Source organism: Haliaeetus leucocephalus, unplaced genomic scaffold (genome assembly GCF_000737465.1).
Source record: "Haliaeetus leucocephalus isolate CR32 unplaced genomic scaffold, Haliaeetus_leucocephalus-4.0 Scaffold251, whole genome shotgun sequence".
In the NCBI taxonomy this organism is placed as follows: domain Eukaryota; kingdom Metazoa; phylum Chordata; class Aves; order Accipitriformes; family Accipitridae; genus Haliaeetus; species Haliaeetus leucocephalus.
The window spans coordinates 11664077-11690220 of NW_010972687.1; the positions used below are offsets into that span (position 1 = coordinate 11664077).

The 26144-nt window shown below is 40.7% G+C and overlaps 1 protein-coding gene across 1 annotated transcript in view; it reads right to left on the bottom strand.

Moving 5' to 3' along the window:
• ROR2 (receptor tyrosine kinase-like orphan receptor 2) overlaps positions 1–25488 on the bottom strand; it is a 51567-nt gene extending 26079 nt beyond the window's left edge. Inside the window, exons 1-3 of the mRNA XM_010568716.1 lie at positions 25416–25488; positions 13605–13892; positions 12502–12532 (exon numbers count right to left, since the gene is read on the bottom strand). Of these exons, the coding sequence (XP_010567018.1) occupies positions 12502–12532; positions 13605–13892; positions 25416–25488 (392 nt within the window). The remainder of the gene's footprint in view (positions 1–12501; positions 12533–13604; positions 13893–25415) is intronic.
• Positions 25489–26144: the final 656 nt, after the last annotated feature.

The window sequence follows — 26144 nt, forward strand, 5'->3', positions numbered from 1 at the left end:
CAACGGATTGTGACATCGCCGAGCAACGGATCGTGACCACGCGACCCTCACTGCTTATATTCGGGCGCTGAGGCTCCCCCCAGTCGGCTCGTGCCCGCACTCCAGCTGAGCAGATCGCGAGGTCTGGAGCACTGAGCGAGGCCTTGGCGCTGGTGTCGTGCTCGGGGAGTTGCTCCTTGCAGCTCTCAGTGCCCGACCCCAGAGCTGTCGAAGGATTTTCCCCAGCCCTGCCAGCTCCAGGCAGCCGGGGCACCCAGGAGCTACGCTCGCAGCAGCAGAGGTGAGCTGGTCGGGGACACCTCACCCTGGGGAGCTGGGAGGGTTTCCTTCTTGAGGGACCTGGGCACTTCTTCCACCCCTCCACAGGCCAGACAGTGACCCTGCCCTCTCTTCCTCTTCTAGCGTGACACCAGCTGCTGCAGCGCCGGTGAGAGGGAGGGGTTCCATGTCCCTGGTTCCCCCCAGCTCACCGCAGCACATGGAGAGCGTGGCCACGGAGCTGGACAACCACTGTCCCACCTGCCTGGGCAGCTGGGAGGAGGCCAGCTTTGTTATGCCATGCCTCCACCGGTTCTGCTACCCATGCGTCCTGCGGTGGGCTGAGAGCAAGCCCGAGTGCCCCCTCTGCAAGAGGAGGATCCTCTCCATCTTGCACTCGGTGCAGGCGGATGATGACTACATGGAGCATATCATCACACCACCCTCAGGCGCTGTCCGTCAGGCGGGAGGAGCTCCCAGACGTGCAGCCGCCCACAACCTCCATCTCCCTGGAGCACCCCAACGCTGGGCTGCAGAAGGGGTGCCCAGGTGTCCTGTGGGCATCTTCCAGCCTCCAAACTGGCTGAACAACTTACAGGACAACCCAGCGCTCCTCCAGATCCTGCAGCCCTGTGTCCATCGGCAGATGGAGGAGATCTTTGGCAGCAGGGTGCTGGAGGCAGCCATGGAGGAGGACACCGTCACCACCATCCTGACCAGCCAAAGGATGGATACAGAGCTGCCGGGATGGGTGCTGGGTGTCTCCTGCCAAAAGCGCAAGGAGACACTCATGCAACACCACAGACATGTCGCTGCACAACGGCACAGCAGAGAGACCCAACGTCTGCTGGGCTGGCAGGATGCCCCTGCTGCTGGAGGTCAGGAGGACCACCCCACAGGTGCCCCCGGCCCCACTGCCACCCAAGGAGAGTCTCTTGTCACCGACCCAGCCTCCTCCAGCAGATCCAGCACAGACGAGCTCCCTGGCACCTCATCCGCTGCCATTGGTGGGGGTCCCAGCAGCCACCCCTCTGCTCCTGTTGCCATCCCTGCGGAGCAAGAAGTGCCCCAGGAGGAGCCAGGGGAGGCTGTGCCCGAGCCCTCCACTTCCAGCCGCGGCAGTGAACGCTCCCCTGGGAGGCCACGGCGAGCCCCAAAGAGGAGGACTGACAGCTCCGAGGCCTCTCCAGCCAACAAGAGGCCAGCACCGCGTCGGTGATCCTGGAGGGTCCCTCAGGGGTGGCCAGACCAGTACTGGGCCATCAACTGGGGCACGCGCCAGCCCTCAAGGGCTCCCGGCCCCCCACATCCAATCACCCAAATAAAATAAGTGCATGAAAACTACAGAAAAAGTCTCAGTGTTACTAACAGTGCAGGTGGTGTTGCTGTCCTCACCCTGTCTTGCTTTTTTGCCGGGAGGGGTGGGACGTTAACATTGACAGGTCCTTCTACGCGTGCCAGGCACTACTTCATTGTTCCCCCTGAAGGCAAGTGCTGCCCAGCTCCAGGCCTGCAGCATCTCTGCAGCTGCTCCTGGGGCAGATGTTTCCAGCCGGGGGCTCTCCAGGACCAGCCCGTGCCCCACCGCTCATCACCCTGGGCTGGTCCTCCTCCTCACCTCACCCTCTGCCCCCACGTCCCGGGGCTCTGCTCTCCCACCAGCCTGCACTGCCGGCTGCAGCCTCGCTACAGCGGCACCCAAAACCCTCCTCCCGCACAGACTCACGACTCGGTGCTGCTCTCTGCATCAGCCTAGGGTTGTACCCTGCCAAGGCAGGAGCCCCGACAAGCTCAACAAGGGGAAGCGCAAAGTCCTGCCCCCCGGAGGGACAACGCCAGGCACCAGCAGATGCGGCGCGCTGCCCGGCTGGAAGGCAACCAGGGAACGGTGACCATGCTGCTGCCCTCGAGCACAGGCTTTCTTCCCGCTCTTCCAGATCCAGCCTTGGCACTGACATGCCTTCTCCTCCACCTGGAAAGAGCCCATCTTCAGCAGATGCTCGGCAGATGGATGCCAAGCGGCTGAGGACTCTGGGTTTGCCTAGTTTGGAGAAAAGGCAGCTGAGGGGTGACCTCATTGCTCTCCACAACTTCCTGAGGAGGGGAAGTGGAGAGGGAGCTGCTGATCTCTTCTCCCTGGGATCCAGTGACAGGACACGTGGGAATAGTTCAAAGCTGTGGTAGGGGAGATTCAGACTTGGTATTAGGAAGCATTTCTCTAACAAGAGGGTGGTCAAACGCTGGAACGGGCTTCCTAGAGAGGTGGTCGATGCCCCATGCCTGTCAGTGCCTTAAAAAGAGGCGTTTGGACAATGCCCTTCATAATAAGTTTTAACTTTTGGTCAGCCATGGAGTATTCTATTCCATTCTATTCTATTCTATTCCCTTTACCACTCTACTTGTTGTTGAATTGCAATCTGGGACTACTTTACTGGCATTAGGTAGGTGAAAAAATACAAGGCAATTTTGCAAAACTGAGTGAGATAAAAGTATCAGGATTTCTATATGCAGGTCAAACTGCTGAGAGTGTCCCACTGAAATAAAGAGACTGATTTCCCAACCTGAAGGAAAACATGGCAATGCAGGGGTAAGCATGCTTTCTGGCCTGCAAATTGAACTGTTAGAAAAACTTGTGAAGGTGTGGGATTATGTGTCTGTGTGTGCACACATATGTATAAAAAAAAAATTTTCTGTGACATATCGAATATTGTTTGTGTCCCACCTAAAGTAATCCTTTGCCTCTATTGTGTTACTATCAGACTGAAGAAAATGAGAAATGGGATGCTTATGATTGACCTTTTTGAGGAGCATGAGAGAGAATGCTAATGAGATACGCTTCCTGAAACTTTATTTTTACCTCAGATACTTCAGATTTTAGACTTAACAGAGCAGTACCAATTTAAAAGAGCAGATTTCCTTACTACATTTTCTTTCTCCTTTTTTTAAAACAATGCCTTCCACCACTCTTCACATTATTTAGTTTTGAATGGAAATGTTCCACTTCTATCAGTTTGCACCATCTGTTTCACCTTTTCTCAAGTACACTAAATTAGCTGCATCTATAGTTTGTTTGGCTCTTTCAAATTGAAATGGAGAACAAAATAATACAAAAGTAAGGAGAAAATTAACCATAAAGCCATAAAAATTGAAAGGAAGATGTATAGTGTGGTGTTACAACATTATCTCATTTTGTTAAATTACCTACTTTTCATTAGAATAGTGTTCCTTTATCTTTGTCCCTAACTACAACATTCACCCTTTCCTTGTATGCACTTAGAGGCTATTCAGCATCCTAAGGAACTGTAATTAAAGTCAATGTGGCATCAAATGCTGACAGGAAGTCTCAGGGACTCATAACTGTCCTTTTGTAGGACATACAATAAATACTTTGAAAGCCATTTAAGCTACTGAACGAAGGACAGAAAGGGAGGGAGAGAGGGAGGAAGTAAAATCAAAACAAACTAAAGATCGCTGGTTATATCAAGGATGTCCAACAGCTGCAGTAGCTACTTGCCAAAAATCCAAGGGCCATTACTACTTTGAATATCAATTTACATGTATCCTTAAATGGATTAACAAATGTCTTGTTTCACTTGCAACTTCTTTGATAGTTGAATGCAAATTGTTTGTCTGAGCTGCCCAGACCTAAGCACCTGCTGCTGATCTGGAATTTGCTGGAAGAGGGTATGTTGGGGTCACATATTTACAAAGTCAGAGCTGTACTTGGCTCTTCGCCGTACATTGCACATCTCAGAGTTGCACCTTACGGCTTGCCTGATACGATACCCTGCTGGCTATCAAAAACCTAACCACTGCTTTTCAGAGTAGGAGGGAGGCTCTCCCATCACAGAGGCTGTGGGTAAATTCTTCCCTACAGAAACAATCAACTTTCTTTAATATCCACCTACAAGTTAAATTTCTAAATTTTGGAAAGCAGAACTCTTAGGAAAGAAAGTATTTGTGTGTTTTGGTGTACTGCATGCTGTAGCTCCATATATAAATGCAAAGTGGTAAGCATTTCATTCATTACAGTGCTTGATCTAACCCATTTAGAAGTATCTTGACAGTACTGCTAATCACAAGTGGGAAGGTGCTTCCTCACATTTAACCCTAAGTTAGCTTAACTGTAAGAGTAGACAGAAGTGTAACTAATCGCTTCTTCCTCCTAAGGTATTTGGAAACTTTGCCCAACAGCAGGCATGTTCCATAGGGCTGCTTGCTTGTCTTTGCAACCAGGCTCTCAGTAAAGCAGTGAAAAGTACGTGCATTACACCATAAGTCTCAGGGACATTTGATTTATACAGTAGCACAAAGAAGGTAAAATTTTCCAGTGATCTATTTTTAATCACCTATACTTGGGTTCCCTTTGGTTTTGGGTGGTTTCTGAACAATATGAATTAGTGAGAATAAAGGATTGAAACAAACTATTGTCCTTTTTTCTATATTCCCTATCAGTTTCTTTCCTTTCTTATTCCCCTTCTTGGAAGGAACAGAAAAAACTACCACTTCCAATAGTTTCTCCAGATAACAAGTTGCAGGAATACAGATACTTATGTCTACTCCAAGATGCTACGCGTATTAGTTTAAATACAAATCTGGCTTTTAAAATTAGTCAATTCTGTAGGCACATATTGAATTTCTACTTCTAAAAAATGCATTAGATTGTTCATCATTTATTTACTAGTGATTAGAAAAGATTTAAGTGGAAGATTAAAGCTGAAGAAATAACTTATTGTGGGAAGAAGCTGGGATCTGATGTGGTGCAAAGCAACCCAAACCAGTACTTCACTGCTCTTTAACTCTGCCTTGAATTATACATATTCTGGGCTTTTCATGAGAAAAAATAAATTTTTTTGAAATACAGAAGTAAGTTTAGGATAAAATTTTCACAGTTTCTATTACAAGACAAAGGGTTAGCTTCTTCAGAATGTACTCTACAGCTCTGGACAGACCAGAGTATAGTTTTCGGTTATATATTATTTGTGACAAGCTATACTTACGAGCCCTACTAGGCTGTATGCTACATAGCTAGAGTAAAAACAATTACTGCACCAAAAAATTACACTCTAAAATAGATAAGAGAGAAAAGAGTACGTAAAATGGCTTAGTGTAGCCTTGGTTTCAGTTCCTTCCTTCCTCTACAAATTTCCTGTCTTGTCCTGAGCAACTGTCAAAGGACATTTAAACCAATGGACCCAGAAGCAGGTCTGAGATGATTGTTGATCAAAATTCCCTGAAAGGAGCCCCAACCCAACACCAGGGTGAAATACACCCTCCCCCTCAACCTTGAAAGAAAAAAGGAAACTGACACACAGCGGCTAGGAGGGAATTGCAGCATGTTCCAGCCAGATCCCCAGATTGGATTGTCAGGGAGCCAGGAAATCTGCCAAGGCAAACACATGCTGTTTAATGTAGACCAGCCCGAGATAATCTGTGCCTCGGTTCCTCATTTGTAAAATAGGAATAACATTCCATGCTTTATGGGGAGAGAATGTACCCTAAACATTTTGAAATTATCTGATCCCATAATAGAGGAAGGCAAAAAATTCCCAAGATCGACCATCTCCATTTGATGTACAAAACATGGAGAAACAAAGGTTAAGCAACTTGCTGCAATCACACATGGAGACAGGAGCAGAGCCAGAAACTGAATCCAGACCTCTAAAATTACAGTCCAGTGTTTTAATCACAAAATCCTTCTCCTTCCTTGATTAAAACAGGAAACCAGAACAAAAAGTATGCACTTATTCTTTAACTTCAACATGTTATGACAAATATCTTAGAAAAATATATATACTTAAATATGGTCATCTCAGCCAAGTGTATATTTTGATGAAACAAAAGGCATGCATGTAATTTTGGAGGAGGCCCATCGTTGAACACCTGGTCCTCATGGGCCTGAATAAACTCTGTAACTTCTGAGTTGCGACAACCTTGTACTGGTTATAAAAGCATCTGTTTATGTGAATTTTAAGATAATCTTGTGTAATTTACAAGATTTAAAATGTTGTCAGTGGCTGAACTACACAGAGACTAAAGATTGTTTGCCATGCCACCCAAGGAAAGGAAGAAGATACAACTGGTGCTGCTGTTTGACTGTAAGTTAAGTATTCTTCCTTTTTAACGTGGTGTTGGGTACATTTGCTTTGCCAGACAGATCTGGTTTACAAAATTATTTGCCCCCACAGCTACTGTCTTTTATCTGTAAGAACCCAGCCATGGGCAAAGAGGTGACCTCAGGGTGAAGTGCTCTGATGACCCACTCCTTTCCACTCTCTTTCCCAAGGTCCCATATTCCCTTTTCCACCTTATAATTACATGGAGATTTCACACATGATGGAAACATACATGCCTCCATCATAAAGCTGTATGAGTGCACATCACATCATGCAGAAGGTCCCCTTTGGAGTCACAGAAGAGATGGGCTTTGGCTATGTGATAAAAGCCATGGGATATGCAGATCCACAGAGTATAAATTGCCTACCCCAGCCTCAGGGTTCCTCATCAGAGTTTTAACTCAGACATGTTATTAGTTTTAAAGACATTCTGTTTTCCATTGTTTGAAAGAACTGGTTTTTTCTCAACTACAATTGCTTCATCACTTTCCTTCACTGGACTGAATCTTAAAATTTTTACTGTGGTCCCAAACTACCTGAAGAAAACCACAGAATGATAGAATGGTTTGGGTTGGAAGGGACCTTAAAGATCACCTAGTTCCAACTCCCCTGCCATGGGCAGGGACACCTTCCACTAGACCACGTTGCTCAAAGCCCCATCCAACCTGGCCTTGAACACTTCCAGGGATGGGGCAGCCACAGCCTCTCTGGGAAACCTGTTCCAGTGCCTCACCACCCTCACAGTCAAGAACTTCTTCCTTACATCTAATCTAAATCTACACTCTTTCAGTTTAAAGACATTACCCCTTGTCCTATCATGACACGCCCTTGCACAAAGTCCCTCTCTGGCTTTCTTGCAGACCCCCTTTAGGTACTGGAAGGCTCCTCTAAGGTTTCCCCAGAGCCTTCTCTTCTCCAGGCTGAACAACCCCAACTCTCTCAGCCTGTCTTCATAGGACAGGTGCTCCAGTCCTCTGATCATCTTCGTGGCCCTCGTCTGGACCCACTCCAATAGGTCCATGTCCTTCTTATGTTGGGGCGCCCAGAGATGAATACAGTACTCCAGGTGGGGTCTCACCAGAGCGGAGTAGAGGGGGAGAATCACCTCCCTCGACCTGCTGGTCACACTTCTTTTGATGCAGCCCAGGATACAGGTGGCTTTCTGGGGGGCAAACGCACATCGCTGGGTCATGTTGAGCTTCTTGTCAACCAACACCCCCAAGTCCTTCTCCTCAGGGCTACGCTCAATCCACTCATCACCCAGCCTGTATTTGTGCTTGGGATTGCCCCAACTCATGTGCAGGACCTCGCACTTGGCCTTGTTGAACTTCATGAAGTTCTCATGGGCCCATCTCTCAAGCCTGTCAAGGTCCCTCTGGACGACATCTCTTCCCTCCAGCATGTCAACCACACCACACAGCTAGGTGTCCTTGGCAAACTTGCTGAGGGTGCACTCAATCCCACTGTCCATGTCACTGACAAAGATGTTAAACAGCGCCGGTCCCAATACTGATGCCTGAGGAACACCACTTGTCACTGCTCTCCCCTTGGGCATCGTGCCGTTGACCGCATCTCTTTGAATGCAACCATCCAGCCAATTCCTTATCCACCGAGGGGTACATCAGTCAAATCCATGTCTCTCTAATTTAGAGACAAGGATGTCGTGCGGGGCAGTGTCAAATGCTTTGCACAAGTCCAGGCAGATGATGTCAGTTGCTCTTCCCTTATCTACCCATGCTGTAACCTGTTGTAAAGGGCCAATGAATTTGTCAGGCACGATTTGCCCTTAGTGAAGCCATGTTGCCTGTCACCAGTCACCTCCTTATTTTCCATGTGCCTTAGCATAGTTTCCAGGAGGATCTGCCCTGTGATCTTGCTGGGCACAGAGGTGAGACTGGCTGGCCTGTAGTTCCCCAGGACTTCCTTTTTTCCCTTTCTAAAAATGGGGTTTATGTTTCCCCCTTTCCAGTCAGTGGGAACTTCCCCAGACTACCACAGCTTTTCAAATATGATGGATAGTGGCTTAGCCACTTCATCTGCCAGTTCCCTGAGGACCTGTGGATGCATCTCATCAGGTCCCACGGACTTGCGCAGCTTCAGGTTCCTTAGATGGTCTTGAACCTGATCTTCCCATTTCCTTCTGGAGAGGGCCCACATTTTCCCTAGTCTTCCTTTTACCACCAACATACCTACAGAAGTTTTTCTTGTTGCCCTTGATGTCCCTGGGCAGACTTAATTCTATCAGGGTTTTAGCCTTCCTAATCTGATCCCTGGCTTTGAAGACAATTTCTCTGTAAGGCATGAAAGCATGCAAATTTATTCTGAATGATTAATACCTCAAAAATTCCTCCCCAAAGGAATGACTATTTGTACTTGATGATGGTGTTTCTTCCCACTTATTTCTCCTTCTAAGGGTCCAGCATGCAGGCATCAGTGACTGCAAACTCAGAACTGATCTTATTCAGAGTTCAATAAAACAGGGGCTTCTCGAAGTTTCTTCGAAAGCCCTATTCCCCTGCACAGGGCTCTGGAAGGAGATGTTCACCTCCTGGCATCCTGAGCAGACTGCAGAAAGGTCATGCAAGGAAAAGTGCAGCACTGGCAACAGAGCCAGTTCTGTTCACCTATATTTGGCAAGGGCTGAGTTTATAGCTACTTCTTTCTGCCTGTACTCTGCTGTGTCTTCCTCACTTCTGCTAAAGCCCCATCAGATTTTCCAGAAGCCCTTAGAGCTAACAAACTGTCAGATATCTTCCATCCCAAGTTCCCATCAAGGCGTCATTTCCACAGTCACAGCCTTAATGAGAAATCTAGAGAGCTTCAAAACAGGAATTTGCCCAATGGGTAAAATTCAATCTAACCATTCAATTCAAGAGAAAAATACATTAGACTAGAGAACACATAGCCTTTTAGAATGATGTTGTCTTGTAAAAGCAATACCTCTAGAAGGGAAGGCAACTGCTTCTGCCCTCCAAGAGATTAACGTCCGTTGCTTACTTTTAAAGCATGCTAAAAAAACATGCTCCGGTATTTGCTACCCATTTATTTTACTTCCACACACTTGTACCTTTCTGAACGGACAGGATGTCTCTTTTTAGAAGGGCAAAAGCTAATAACATTAATGATAAAAAAGGTAGTAGCATTATGCAGTGAGAAAAAGGGTTCAACCTGCTGGCTTGTCCTCTAGTAGTAGAGTCCTTTAGTAGCACAGCCCCTTGGACAGCAAAGGCTGGTGGTCAGAGATGAGTTTTCTGACTGTGTTTTGATTTTATTTCCTTTGTAAATTAATTTGTACTCACTATCAATACTTTCAATAATTGTAATACTTTTGATAAATAAATAGATTTGGATAAACTGTATTTTTCCATTTCTACAGAAAAATCCCTATAAATTTTTACAGATACAGACCTTCACAGAAAATAAAGACCTCTCCACCCTCTCAAAAAAATCCACACCAGTTTAAGACTATGTATTTGGCTGAAAATTTTTACTTTCAGATTTTTATGGAAACGTCTCAACTTCACTACCTGAAGGTCAGGGCTCTTTTGCACCGGCAAGTCTGACTGCATAATGCACATTTGATCTCTGGCAATATGTAATTGTAGATAATTTGTAGAAATTCACAGCAGAACACATAGACTGCATAAAAATACCTTGCTAGATGGTATCTACATAGGTAATGTTTTTTATCCCTTAATAATTCATTAGGTATAGTTTAAACCAAGTTACAATGGTTTTAGGTTTCAGTGCTTCCACTGAAGCGTGTCTTTTTGGAAGCATTAATGCCAGGAGAAACAGCTCTCAAGTGGCTCAACATGAGACTGTGCTGTGCAGCCAGCAAACAGAAAGACCCCTTTGTTCATGCGGGCTCCTTCCAAGCAGTTAGGTATTTCTTTCACCTTTTTTCCCCTTTTCTCTTTTCTGGCTTACAAATCGAACTGCAGAATTTTATACAAAATATTCAGTAAAAAAATCATAACCCATTTCTGAAAGTAAAAAACAATACTGTCAAATTACGGCATTTTATTTGAAGGACTAGGCAGAAGGCATGGAGCAGAGGAACACGGGAACAATTGTAAGGCATAAGAAGATGAAAAAAAGAAAGACAGTATCAAAAGGAAGGATAGGAACTTTGGAAAGGTGGACAAAACCTGGTTGAGAAGGAAAGAGAAAAAAACATTGAAACAGGAGCAGGCATGAAATGACGCAAAGATCTGTAATCCCTGAAAGCTCCTGGACCTCATATGATAAGTCCCACACAACTTCTCACTAGACCTTTGACCTGAGCTTGTTTTTCTCAAGTTTCAGCTTTCTCTTCAATCTAGTGGTTATTAAAAAAAAAAAAAAATCTACCAGCAGTGTACTCTTCAGATTTAATGGCAGGCCCACAACAATGATGGCACACTATTGCTTCCAGGTCCACCACTGATACTATTGGTACAAGACTGATTTAGAGGCATCATAATACAAATGACAGGTTTTTTGTTGTTGTTCCTGTTCTTTCTTTCTTTATTTTAACTTAGAGTTCAAAACCAGCAAAAATAGAACAGTTAAGCATTCAAAACCTAGGCAAAACCAGAATGAAAGATGGCTTAATTCACTTCCACTTTTGGGGGGCATGTAATTAAGAAATATGTGTCACATAGTAATTTTTTTTCACTTTATAAATTGGAATTTTTTTAGTTATGTTGATATTTGTAAATATTAATAAGTTAATGCTCAGTATAGGAGAACAGTTTGGGAAATACTAGGGAAACCAAAAGAAATTGGATTAATTATTTGCTCAATAACAAAAAGTGAATCAATGTAAAACTTGGTTCCCAGCTTTTCACCTTGTGCTCGGGGCTTGCTGCTGTTCAGTTGCCTTTGAGAACTGTTCTTTGAACTTCAGTTCAGTGATTCACTATGCATATTTCACTTTGCTGTCTCTTGTACCAGTCTCTGCCTTCTGATCTCATACAAGATCAGACAGCTTCCTGGTATCTCACTATTTTTCTCTTTTGTAGAACTGGTGCATAACAGTTTTCTAAAGTGCTGTAAGATCTGAAGTAGGATTTCAGTGGTTACAAAAATGATTACATTTTTTCATACTCTGTCATGGACAGCTGTTTTTAATCTTCAAAAGTTAGCAATCAATTTTAAGAAAAATATGAAAACTTGTTAAATCCCTATAAAGTTGAAATCCTTTAAATACATTTATACCTTCTGTCCATATAAAATACAAGAATGTGTACCATGTGGTACTATTTTTATATATGTAAGATGACTGACTGAGGTATATGCAAGATGGATGGATTAGTGGTCAGTCTGCTGCAGTTATTTCAACTGTTTTCACTCAAGCCATTGGGAGTTCAGAGATCACAACCACTGATCAATAATGTACGTCTTAAAAGCATCCACGTATCTTTACAAATTTGCTTTTACTCTTATTTTTAACTAGTCCATCACCAAACTAATTCTACACCATTAACATATAAAAAGGTCTCAGACTGCATTCCTCACTCCATTAATTGATCAATTGCAGAATCTATTTCAAGAAATTACACAATACGCAGTATTTAAATTAAAATACATAAAGCAATGATGATGAAACAGAACTGATCTATTTTCATCCTTATGACTGGATCAGCAAGTGAGCCCAGGCAGCTAACAAAAAAATCACCAAATCACCACCACAGTCAAAGTGACGCTAACAAACAGAGGATTTACCTAGCTACTCAAAGACAGGATTCTAGTCTTGTTTTATCTGACTTTTCAAGTTATAGTAATATAAAAACAACAGCAGCCTAAGCATTTTACCCATTCATTTTTAACCACTCTTCCAGCCCATACTTGCCCTGTAAATAACTACTGTTCAAACATCATGACTTTGTGGTATTTTGCTTGTCCAAAATATGAAATAAGCAAGCAGAAGTTGCTCAAGAAAATGCTATCAAACCAAAACCCACTGTAATACAATGCTATCCTGTCTGAAAAAGCTTCATCCATTCTGTGAGTTTTCAATCAAATTAGTTATTTTTAGCAAGCACACTGTGGTTGCAGGCAACGTTTACTGATTTTATGAACTAAATTCTTAGAGAATAAAATTGGTCAGAGTACATTAAGTAATTTTCCAAAAAGTACTTACTGAAGATTGTGATTTGGGCTGTTTGTTGGACCTGTAAGCATAAAACAAACAAACATTGCTGGCAAGTTTGGCTCAAGGACAACAGCATAAAAAAAGTCAATAGCAATCTAAAAGAAACTGTGTCTTTAAGGGAGGTTTGTCTCAAGATTCAAACAAAACCTTCTGCGTTCCTGCATGTAATTATATATTGCTATTTTCAAAGCCACTAATAAAAATCACATGAATCTTCTGTCTGCTCAGGCAGCAATTTGAGTGGACTTAATTTTTGTTAGAAAATATCTCCCACCATAAAAACACAGGCTGTTAAAAAGATAATGTGTTATCTTGACACCACACTTACCTCTTAATAAGCCCCACCTGAGTCTTACTATCAGAGTTTATGGTATGACAAGGGCATGGTCTTAACCTTTGTCACAGCAGGAACAAGGTCCAATATCCAGCACTTAATGAATCACTACAAACTAAACTGTGGAGTTAAGCTATTTTCATTACAAAATTAGAAGAAATTTTAGGAAAATGTCTCTAGAATTTTTTTCCCCGTTGCTTTAGAAGCTAACTAAATAAAAGCTTGCCTTCTAGGCTGGATGATTAAGCCTCCAAAATGCAATATAAGTACTTCTTGAAAGGTATGGTGTACTTTCAGCTGTCAAAGGGCAGAATTTGAGGCCAGGATTCACATAGTAGTACAGATGTGGTATTTTACAAGGATGGGCCCAGCACTATGAACATCACATAGAAAACTGCTTCTTGTTCTTCTCTTCAGTTTTTTTACTGACAGAGTTCAGCAGTAGAGTGAAAGCTCCAGGCAATGAAATGTTACCTTTTTGTACTTTACACTGGCACTTCTTTAAAATCTTTTCTTCACTACATATTTACAGACCTTTCCATCCGTATTTACTTTCTTTTATTACCAGTAAATGGGTATCGAGTTCAACCAAAAAGTTTTGTGCTGGGGGAGAGGCCCCAGGCAAGGGCTTTATTTATTTCCTTTCATGTTGAGAATTCTTCTCAAAACATCAAATTCATTTCTAATTAGGCTATTGTGGAAACTAATACCTAGTCTATAAAGCAGTCTGAGTAATTTATAAAAGCCAGAAACTCACCAAGCCTTACAAACAACACTCCTGTTGCAGTTATTGTCTTCATCCCATTTGAAGCCACGCACTGGTAGTATCCCGTGTCTGTGGTATCCAGATCCTGGATTCTCAGACGTGAACCATAATCTGTTTTTCTGATGATGATCCGTCTTGGCTCCTGAACCACTGGAGCATCGTTTTTTAGCCATCTGACATTCGGAGGTGGATTTCCTGCTACCTTGCAGTGGAGGATTGCTGTTTGCCCCTGGACTACAGTGATATTGTTTACTGGTTCCAAGAAGGTCAGGAAGTAACCTAAGAGGGTAAAAGGTCAGAAAAGATCAAATTTCACTTGGGTTGTGATAAAAGACTGCCCAAAGGCACATTTTTAAGAGAGGATCTTGGAAATGGTTTCAGTTTTCTTTCAAGCATACACTTCAAAAAAATGCAATTCACTGTCCTAAGGACACTAGAGCATCATGCTCTCATTTGTCTTTCGTGATTGACTTCAGGTTTGTCTGCAAGTAGGTGTGCAGATTAGAAAGCCAAGTGTGAATTAATACCATTACATCCTAACTCCCTTTGAGGACACCTATTCTGAAGCAATAATGACTTTTTCTGCATCTTTTGGGAAATGGTTAGTACTATAATGGAGAAATACACCCTTATTCCACAAAAGAATAATCCCAGTTGCAACCGTACTAGAATATCATTCTAATTTTACCACTTAATCTTCTTACATGGTCATATATTTGTCTTAAAAATAACTAAAACTGGAAAGGTTACTTTTAAATATTAATTTGACTTGCCAGATACTCACCTGACAAGAAAATCTTAAGATGAGTCTGATTTGGATATATTTATCTTACAATTGAATTTTAAAGATGGTAAGTCTCACAATCAATTTAAAGAAAGGATATCTCAATTGCAGAAGTAACCTGGGATACAGAGGGCACTCCTAAATTGTTTATAGGCTGCCATTTTTTACATCAAGTCCTAAAATAGTGCTAAATTGGACAAAGAAAGGTCTGTATGGATATTGAATAATCAGGTTTCATGGGTTTAACTTTATAAATGGAAACTAAAAGCACTATTTTGTGGTTTGTTGAAAGCAAAGGGCTTGTCAAGAAGAACATATGCTGTCTTGGTGATATCAAGCGATAAAAAAAAGAAATAATTGATGGAAGAACACTGCAAAAACTTGACAATCAAACCTTCTGTAGGTTATTATTTTTAAATTTAATTTGGTGTTAGGAGTCCTGCAACTGACACACATTGCACTTTGAAAGCTTGAAAGCACGTAATTCCACTGAAATAATAATGTGATTGTCAAAACAAGTAAGAAAAGTATGTAGCTGTCATACTCATGTTTGTTTTGATGAATTTATACTATCTAGACATAAAGCATCAGGAATACTTCATATTACATTACATTTTTCTGTCAGCAGGATCCAAATATCAAATAACTCTGATGGATGTCCACATGTGCCATTTCTTATCAGTTAGATTATTTTACAGTTGTTTAATTAGGAAATAGTGTGTTACTGTGCAGGAATCTAACACCAGTAATGCAATGGTCAACATTTGCAGTCTAATTGCTGAAATACCTTAAGAAAATTGACGGTCTGCTTTGATTTATGTTTGACATGACCATGAAAATCAGTTCCTCTGTAATGGCTAGATATAGCACTGGAGAGGGAGGCAGTAGAAACATCAGAATATAATGAATTTGCAAAGCCAGATTTTGCTGGAAAACTGGGTTTTCCAGAGTATTACATTGTTCTTTACCACTGGCCTTTCAAAAGAAATCCTGCTTTAACGAATAATATGAAAATACAATATAGGCAAGTGTGAATTTAGTATATCACTAAATAGAAAATGGGGTAAAGCCAAACATATATAATCTCCACATGACATTGCAAACCTACAGGAAAATTATTTTGTCATCCTTTTTCTGTATGTAATTTTACATTAGTTTGCTCTATTGTTGACCTACAGATCTTTAGTAGACTTTGAAACATTCTGACAGAACACAAAAAATATTTCCTTTCAAATGCCTGATTAAAAAACAGGAGAAAAACTACATGAATGCCTTCTGCAATGTCATGCCACAACAATATCATTTGTTGTGGTTTCCAGCTACATTTCACGGCTGCAGAATGAGAATTGCTACGATGACATTCTGGCAGGGAACAGAAAAACAGCAAATTACCTTGTTGATATAGGGAATAGAAGCAATTGATTAAAACTAATACTTAAGCCAACATCTTACATATGTAAACATTTCCAGCAGCAAGAAAAAAAGCATGATCAATCCTCCCAGAAGTTATAAAAGGAATATCCATGGCTATTTCACTTTTAGCTCATTATTTAGGGAGTACCACAACTTATTTTGCCACTTATTCATAATCTGTATGTAGTTTATTCTCATTAACACCCTCAAGGTAGAGTATACATTCAGGAAGAGAAGAAGGAAGTTTGCATTTATTTTCAGTATGTTCAAAAAAGAGTTGTCATACTCAGTCATACCACTCGAGTCAGAAGAATCAGTTTATGAAAAGAGGTGGAAAAGTGGAAAAGCTGAAAAATTCTTCTAATTCTAGCAAAACAGCTGGGGTATTGAGGAAGTGCAAGGACATCTGGTCATGGTAACAGTGTTGAGTTGTTGGGTGGAAGCAGAGTGGAACCACAATGTAGGGCCATGAAAGCACCAACTCAAGGAACAGTTCTGGCAAGACACAGATTGGATGTGTGGTCTGCAAGATGGGTAGGAAATTGGCTCACAGGCCACACTCAGAGGGTGGTGATCAATGGCTTTAATTCACGCCGGCAGCCTGCCACAAGTGGGGTCCTCCAGGGATCGATAGTGGGCCCCACACTGTTCCAACATCTTCACAAATGTCTTGGAAGATGAGATTGAAACCACTGTCACCAAGTTTGCTAATGAGACTAAACTGGGTGGTGATGTGGGCAGAACGGAGAGTCATCTTAAAGAGAGACGTGGACAGGCTGAAAGAGGGGGCAAGCAAGAACTCCACAAAGTTTAACATGGACACATACAAAGGCCTGCACTCTGTGTCAGAATAACCAAAGAGCCCAGTACAGGCTAGGATCTGTGTGGCTGAGGGGCAGCCTTGCTGAAAGGGAGCTAGGGGTCCTGGTGGACAACAAGCTCAACATGAGTCAGCAGAGCGCTGCTGCAGCAAGGAAGGCGAATCAGATCCTGGGCTGCATCCACAGGGGCATTACTAGCAGAGATAGAGACGTGATCATCCCGATCTACTCAGTGCTTGTAAGGCCACTTCTGGAGTATTGTGTCCAGTTCTGGTCCCAAAAATTCAAAAATAACCCAGAAAGACAAAAGTGTCCAAAGGAGGGGCCACAAAGATGACCAAAAGGCTGGAGAAACTTGCTGTATGAGGAAAGACTTGAAGGAGTTAGGTCTCTTCTCCCTGGAGAAGAGAAGGCTCAGGGGGGACCTCATCACAGTTTTCCAGTACTTAAAAGGCATCTAAAAAGAGGATGGAGACTCTCTTCACAAGGAGCCACATGGAGTAGACAAGGGATAACAGGCACAACTTGCATCAGGAGGGGTTTCATCTCAATAAAAGAGAGAAATTTTTTGCAGTAAGAACAGTCTTCACTGGAAAACAACTTCCCCAGAGATGTGGTAGAGTCCTCATCGCTGGAGGCTTTCAAGGTGTGATTGGACGGGGTGCTAGATGATCTTGTCTACGCTCCCTTTACCAAAAAAGGTTGGACCAGATGATCTTTTGAGGTCCCTCCCAACCTGGGCTGTTCTATGGGCCTATGATTCAGCAGTCATGGGGGCAGCCTGAATGTGCTCACACAAAGTAGGCAAAATAGATGGTTTAAGGTCTTTTTTGAGAAGAAGCTGGGCCACTTGAAGCATGGAGCCAGCACAGAGGTACAATCATCTGGCTCAGAGATGCTCCTGATTCCTAAGAAGTGAAAGAGGCAGAAAAGATGCTTTCTGTAAAGGTGGGGCCAATTCAAGTGCTTTAAGTTGACAGCCAGAGAGTATGGTTCTTCTATCTCTTCAACATACTTTTTGTCCTTAACACAGAAGTATATGAAAGGTCTACATTGTCCTTGTGCCATTGGTCAGCTTATAGCTTGCTCAAACTCTTACCACTATTTCACTTTTCTGGAGCTGGGTTGAGTCTTCACTTGGGGTTGGATATTCACTTCACATGGATATTACATTCAAACAAATTTGGGTGAAAGCAGATACTAAATTCACTTATTAGGACCAACAAATGTAATGAACTCAAAATTAAATCCACATTAGACCTTTCTCTTTTACCAATTAAACCAGAGTTACTGTAGGAAGTAATCTGGTCCATAGCTTTTAAGCAATCCAAAATATTTCATCTGAATTTATGAATCAGATCCTATTAATAACTAGAAAAAAAACTATTACCACCAAAAGCAATGCCAAAGATTTGGATGAATTCAGACCCAGCGTGATTAGATACACTTCCCCTGAAGTCAGTGTAACTGAATCCATTTCCTGCAGGTCAGAATTTGGCTTTAGTTCATTATTTCTCCTGCTAATTTTACAGGCATTTTCTGCAGTGTTTTATATTACCCTCTTATTAAAAATCAAGTAATAAATCCTTTAGCTTACTGAACTTTGAAGCACTTGCATTTTCTTCAAAGTTCTGCAGAGCAGTTTAGGAGCAGTAGGGCAACTCACTGCCTATCCACTGCCTCTGTCCGTATCCTGAAGTGCGCACCCTCTATTTGTTAGTTTCATTTCCTCTTTGAGAAGTGATGCTGAAGGCTGGTGTTTATACACTTAACTGAATCTGAAGTAATTGTATGACAGAGCAGGCAGTCATTTGTTGTACTGCTCTGTTATTTGGTGTCCGCTTTAGATAACCCATAATTGCAAATCTTTCAAACAAAGTGGAAAATTTAACCAACCATGTTCTTAAGAATGTTTTCCTTATTTGATTTTTGTGGTGATAATCAGCAGTTACTTTTTGTGATGCATGTCACACCACAAACACTGTGTAGATGCCAGTTTGATGCAGTGGTTTGGGGAAAAACCAAAACTGTTTCCCAGGATAAACTGGGACCTCAACAATGTGCAAAGCAATTTTTTTTTCCAATATAGTTCTCTTTCTCTCTTAGTAAATATTCATTTGGACAGGTATGGAGGAAAATGAAATGTGAAGGCACTAGAACTTGTATTTAACTTGTGTCTTATATTTTGTGTTATGCATCAGTCATCTAGAGTATTTTAAAACTTGAACAGATTTATTAATCTGTTTTAATACCGACATAACTTTGAAACAAAGAACAAAAAGTCTCTGTAAAATATTTTGGGCTTGCTATGTATAAACAGCATTACTAAATTTGTAAATGTCATATTATAAACAATTATATTTCATTTGAGATACGGATATCAAATAGGATTTTTTAAAAATCTGAGTATAATGGCCAGCAATTTTCTGTGCTACACAGATACTATTGTTATATACTATTTTCTATACTCTGGCTTTGTTCCAAGGGTCACTGAAATGAAGGGAAATGCTTCTTTTGCTTTCAGTGGTCTTTGGCTTGGCTTGAAGTGCTCCAAAAGGAAAAGCTATCTGATGGCTATTTCTGCATTTGCTGTAGGCAAAGATGCTCTAAATTAAATTTCTTTTTTATTATGGTTTCTAACATAGTATACAACCAATATTGATATTTATTTTGCTTGAACAGAGTAAAAACTGTTCTGTCAAGAAGCTATGAGAGGATAATTCAAGTTAATCTATATATTGTGTTATACTGTCATACTCTATGTACCCTATGAATAAAGTAGCTTAGGGAAATGACTGACCTGAATTCTGGCAAAAGTCTTCCATATTTTGAAATGCCTTTGTTATGTTGCCAGTACTTCATATTTTTAAATGGAGTAAATTTGATATAAATATATCAAACAGAATCCCACAGCAAATCAAAATTAAGATGACAGGTCTATTTTGCAAGTTTTGGGAAGAATATAAAAATAAACTTTTCCTGCATGTGTCAAATCATTGTCAAGATAGGCACAAGAATAGATACTAAGCTAAAAACATAAAGGGTGCAACTATCACTGAGACCTCACATGCATATTATTTTTCTTAGTTTTATTTATATTATTCTGGCACTCAGACGTCCAAGTTATTGGCTCAAACTGTATGTGCTATTCTTGGCATAAACACAATAGAAAATGATTGCTCTGCTTCTGTTATTTTAAGATCTTAGCTGTGATTTTGAAGTTCATTCTAAAAAAAAAAAAAATTAAACCTCTTTAGTTACTTTAGATCAAGTTAATTCTGGCTTACCTGTTTTCAATTCAAGTTTTGGTTTCTATTCATTTTTTATTGTTGTTGCTCCTTTTTCCCTATACGATTTTAAAAATATTTATGCATTCATAATTTTCAGACCAGCTTTGTGATGGCCTCCATGAATAGCAATTATTACAAATTTGCAACTCTTTTAATCTCAGAACTTCTAAATAATTTATGAATACTGAAGTCTCGTGAGATGGGAAGATAACATCAACCTTATTTCCCAAATACAGAAACTAAGGCAAGGAGGTTTAAGTGGCTTCCCAAATTCACACATGAATTAAGTGGTAATATGTATGATACTATACTGAGTTTCACATCCTTCTGTGTTCCTGAGATAATGAGGATATGAGATAAGGAGACAAACATCCATTTTTGTGGAACAGTTGGTTCCCTTTTCTTTCTGCATTGCATAATGGAAACAAACACTGAATGTCCAATTTCTGAGAAAAGAAAGGAAAATTTGGGTCATAAATTGCTAGATACCCAAGACAAAACAATCTCTTCAGAACAAGTAGTAATAATTGCATATATATTTTATCACTTTTTAGAGTACATATTTCTTGGTAAGACATACATAAGTATTTAAATAACTTCAGATTCAGCAGTGAAAAAAGCCCATAAACCCATCTATTTAGTATTACAGAACACATCACAACTCATAGCAATTTGTCTTTAGGCACTCAAAATTTAAAATCAGCTGTTTAAAAAAAAAAGCAAATACTTTTTGTCTGCATAACTGCATACAATTTAGAACATTTTCAGATTCATGGCATAAAACTTTCCGATGTTCAAAACCACTAGAAATGTGTATGTTATGATTTGTTTAAAAAGCAACGTGGGATTTTTTTTCCCTCAGCCCCTTGCTTTTCCTTTTTTTCTCCCTCCCCACTCTTTTTCATTTTTGTCTTCAAATAACTCTTTGTTCATTTTGTTAGATATAAATACAAGAACATAGTCTCTCTCACCACAACTCTTTCAAATGACAAGCTTCTGCAATGGCATTTTAAGACTATATCTTAATCTTATATCCAATCAAAAAATTTTTTGGGGAAAACACTTTGAGTAATTAATCTAATGATACTTCCATTAGAAGCAAATTCATAATTTTCTATAATAAGACATAATTTTTCACCTAGGAAGCATACTTCAGCTGATGGAATGGCTGATTATTAACAAAGAATGGCTTGAGGAAGACAACAGTGTTCCCAAATTTACTGTGTTATGAATATAGTAACAAGTATAAAGTGTTGACAGAATTGACAGGTAATCTATAAAGAATATGAAAGAGCTGCAGAGTGTTCTGGGCTTATAAAAGAACTGAACACTATCGTAAGAGAAAACAAACATGAAAGTTGCTGAAATTACAAAGCCTTTCTTTCTAGAGGTGTGTATAGCAACACTGCTGTAAATACAAGAATTTAGGTGATGTGGATCACACAATCACACCTTAGTGAGTGGTGGGAGTCCAATAAAGTGACTCTTTCCACAAGTAAATTAGGACTGGAAATATACCGAGAAACACCATCCTAATAAGGAGGGGAGATAGAACTCATGATTTCTTGCACATATCATTTTCCTAAATACAAAGCAAACTTCCCAATTCTTCACCCTTCTGCTTTATTTAACTGCAGTATGAAGATGAGCAACCCTCAACATATTAGACACAGGTTAGGAAATGGAAGGGGTGTTGGCAGCTCTCCCAAAATACGCATGAGCAGTTAAGGAAACTACCCTGTTATATACTGCCACATAGTATTTCCAGATGAACTGATACCTTTACAGCCTAATTTAATCCCATTATTTGCACCCCATCTTCCATACTATTTGTGATCTCAATGCAAAAAATGCAGCCAGAAGCATGTAAAATAAAGCTATTTGGATCACATGCACTTGAAATGGACTTCAGAACAGATTATAGCCAATTCAGGAATAATGGTGAATTAGCACTGAAATACTGCCACAATGTGCACATTGTCCCCAACACCGAAATCAGTGGGCTTAAGCTCTCTTATTAACAGAAGGAAACCTATTTTTGAGCAGTGTTTTCTCATACTTGAAGGACTGAAGATCTTACCTAGCCCAGGAAACCAATTCTATGGGGTGGAATGGTTTTCTTTTCCTGTTTTCTGAACTCCCAGATGAGACTGTGAAGAGGCAGGTACCACCTGTCCTACGCTACTGCCCATTTAGAAGCAGATCTTTGGGGGGCATAACAGTGCAGTTAGGATGTGGACTGTTCTTTGGGTCACCAGTCATACAGATAAAAAGCTACTGCTTTTAGAATACATACAAATGATTCCTGACAGGTTACCTTATGTCAAGTCAAAGCAACCAGGACAGTCCAGTCATAACTTGGATTTATCATATAGTTACCTCTTGAACCAGAATAAGTTCCCAACTCACTCAGTGTTTCAGCTATTGCAGGTTGCCCTCACTCATGCATTTTTTTAACTATTAAAGTGTATTGCTCTAATATTCCCACCACAAGACATTATTTATCATGTAAGATTTTACTGGCAGCTCACTTAGGCATGAAGAGTTTGTATTTTACCCTTTAATACCTTCCCCAGGCTTAAAAGCACAAAATTACGAGCAGGGAGGCCCTCTGTGATGATGCACCAGCAGTGATCATCTCCACAGAAAAACTTGGTTTTGGCTTGTGCCACAACTGCATTTATTTGTGATTAACAGATATGTTCTTTTTCTACTCTGGGCTTCAGAAAGAAAAGCTCCTTGTTGGCCTTGTCTTGGCTGACCCTCTGCTGCAGGGAGAAAGAGAGAGAGGGAACTTTGCTCCTTCCCCACCATGACCTCCTTCCCCAGCATCACTGGCAGGAAAAGCTGGCCAAGTGCAGGAAGGTGGGCAGAGAGCAGCACAAGACTCAGCAGGCAGCGAGCCTGGGTGTTTCCAGAGAGGAGCATGGAGCTGACATTGTTCTGCCTATTGGGCAGGGGAAAGAGACTTTTTAGGAAGTGTTTGTTGCAAAACAGAAAGACACCGAGAAGCGCTCACCTGAAATTGAGATGGGGGAAAGGATCACCTTTGCAAAGACCCCCTGGACTGGGAGGAGATTTGTGTTCAAAACTTTTTTTTTTTTAATTCCAAAGCAGACCTAAGTTCTTCTACAGCAAATGCTCACTGCTCAGCTCTGGTTTTCAGTGAAACATTGCTCAGAGGCAGTGCTCTTTTGGTGGTTCAGGTGCTGCTCACTTAAAGGAAACAGGGGAAGATAAATTCTCCGCAAAGCCCTGGCAGAGTCATGGTCCTATCCCATCAACTATCAGAAGGCTAGCTTCACTTGTAGGAAGAGACTTGCAACTTTTCTACAGTGCACGTTCTTAATAATACCTTGCTTAACTTGGTTACATCTTTGGAGACAGAACCATTTTTCAGGACTTCTGGAAGATTTAGAGGAGATGGTGACCACTACACTTAGTTCTTCTAAAGTGGCTTTAACTTTGGGCATTATTAAAGCCTATTTACTATTATCTTCTGGCCTGCTTTGCATCTATTCTACAGTCTGAAAAAATAGAGGCCATAAACAAATCAGAATAACTAAACATTTTTCAAGGAAGGAAAGGAGGTCAATGTGATGGAAGAAGCTGAAGGACTCTTTCTAATGGCCTCAGTAGTATGCACAAACTGTGAAGTAGACTGTCCAATGATTTTTTGAAACAAAAACTGATACCTTACTATGACACAGAAACACATGGGTTAACATTCCAACCAAAGAAACAAAAAATTTCCACCAAGGGATTTTTGCTTATTTGGAGAATTTTGTAGCCACAAAAATAAAAGGGGAGCAAAATGAGGCCATTTCCAGACCAGGCATGCTGGAAACTAACAACTGATTCTATACCAATGAGTCATACCAGAACAAGAGACTCTTTTTTTTCTGAAGGAAATACAAAATTCTTATGATGTAGAAATGTTTGAGATGTGATTAATTACTTCCTTAGACAGGTATTGCCTGTGGCCCTGCAAAAAAAGGAAATAACTGTAACTCCTTTCTCAGCAAGAATTTAACCAAGTAATGTCACATGAAAAAACATTTTCTTTTATGTCTGCACCCTTAAAAGCTCACACATAACAAAAGAGTACAAAGGGACCAACTTGCCAAGCAAACAAGCCCATCAGATGCAAAGATTAAACATGGACCTTTTCCCATCAAAAGTAGTGTGTTTGTGAGTGTGGAGTGAATAAAACAATGGTAGTATTCAGTGCTGCTGACAGGAATGACTGTTACTGAAATTTATTCCCATAATGGAGGACAAAGTTTAAACCTCTAAAATAATTTGGGAGCTTCAGAAAGTGGAAAAGGGTTGACAAGAGGAGTACATCAAGTCTTCCTCCCAAATGGGAGGGGGACAGTCCCACACTGATGATCAGTAGGAACGTGGTTAGAGATATGCAAACATAAACATGTCTTTTTTTATCCACTAAAGCATAGAAATTAATGGGTCATTATGAAAAAAAGCTTCTAGTAAACATAGTCAACATAGGAAATGTAACTAACATCCAGGTGAAGCACAATAAAGTTTATATAACATTGGATATCTATGAGAACAGAGACTTTATGCCAAGGTACCCTCAAAATGTATGTTCCTCTGAAAGAGAAGCTCCAAGAAGAACATCTGACCAGCACCTCAGAGCCTCGTAGGCTTCAACATGAGCTCATCTTGCTGAGAATGCTAAGGCAGAAATCAGGCTTAGCTCTTCATGCTAACAAGATTATCTGACATTTTTTCTAAGCATAAGGGTTGACTTTACTACAGCAGTGCATTCATACAAAGAAAAAAATCAGTGCTACAAGTAAGAAAACACGTTTCTTCAGATAGAACATTGAAAATGTCCTGCTTTAGGAAGTTGCACCAAATTGTAATTGAATCACAATTTTCAGTAAATATGTGCATTTTCAGATGCAAGAACAGTATTTGGATCTATAGTTTAAGTGATAAAGTATCATAAAAATTTATGCTAACTAACAAGTTACTACAAATTCTGCCATTACAGTCTATTGGAAAAAAAAAATCACTAATGCCCAGAGCTATTTAAAAAGTAAGTATTCTTGTGTTGCCATGGGCTAGATTTAATTATCGCAAACCAAAGATATTTAGAGATACCAATACTTAAGATTTACCTATAGATGCCAAGTGTGGCACTGTGCAAAATTAAATCATTTTCATGGCACCAACGTGACAGAAAATATGCTAGGAAGGTAATAATAGCCCTCTGTGTGTGGGTCAAACATCTAATCCCTCAGTGTGGGTGGACTGAACATGCTTAAAAATTAATTTTTATAGACTCCTGTAACCTTGTTATCCCTGCTTAGAATCAGAAGTATTAAGTCACACAAGGCTGCCTTTCTTACAGGCTCATATTCACAGGTAAATCCAGTGAACATTAATAACAGGATTTTGCTGATCCTTTCTAAAGTATGCTTATATTTGGGCAGGGGGAAGAAAAAGTAACTACAATTAATTTTACCTTTAGGTGTTGGAATTGGTCTCTCAAGTCCATCTGCATGACCTAAGGGGTCATTTGAATCTGGAACTTCCATTTCACCTAGGAAGAAAAAAAGATTTTGTTGAATTGAGGTTCTGAGTTAATCTTTCTCTTAAATAGCATTATGACACTGAGTTCAGCAAACTCATTCAGACCAGATCTTGGTTCCAGAGTAGCACACAGGAAACACCTACTAACAAGGTCAGGATTTACCCATCACATATCAGAAAACTTTAAAATAATTTATGTTGTGGATTTACTTTGTGTTTGGCAACCATGGGCAGCATTAAAAAATACTTTCCAGTTCTGACCAGAATAAAATCCACATAGTTTACAAAGAATGCAAACATTTCCTGAAAGCAGTGCTGGTCCAGCAAATTAGCAGTACCTGAATTTTACTGACAATCTCAGTTACAAAATAGCATAAATCTGCTTTCGAAGTTACATTACAGTAATTCAGATTCTATTTCCAGAGGTCAGACTCATTGTCTCTGCTGACTTTCTTATCCTATTCTCAGCCAGGTCCCTAAGAGATATCTCCCAGAAGTGAAAATGTAATAACCATTAGCCAAGTATTCCAAAGGGTGATGAAATGGACGGACATCCTTCTGTGTGCCCTCCTCATTTGTGTCTAATATATATCAGAATAATCTAGAAACAACATTTAGCCAGCAGTTGCTGCAGACAGCAGACAATACTTCCATGTTCCTT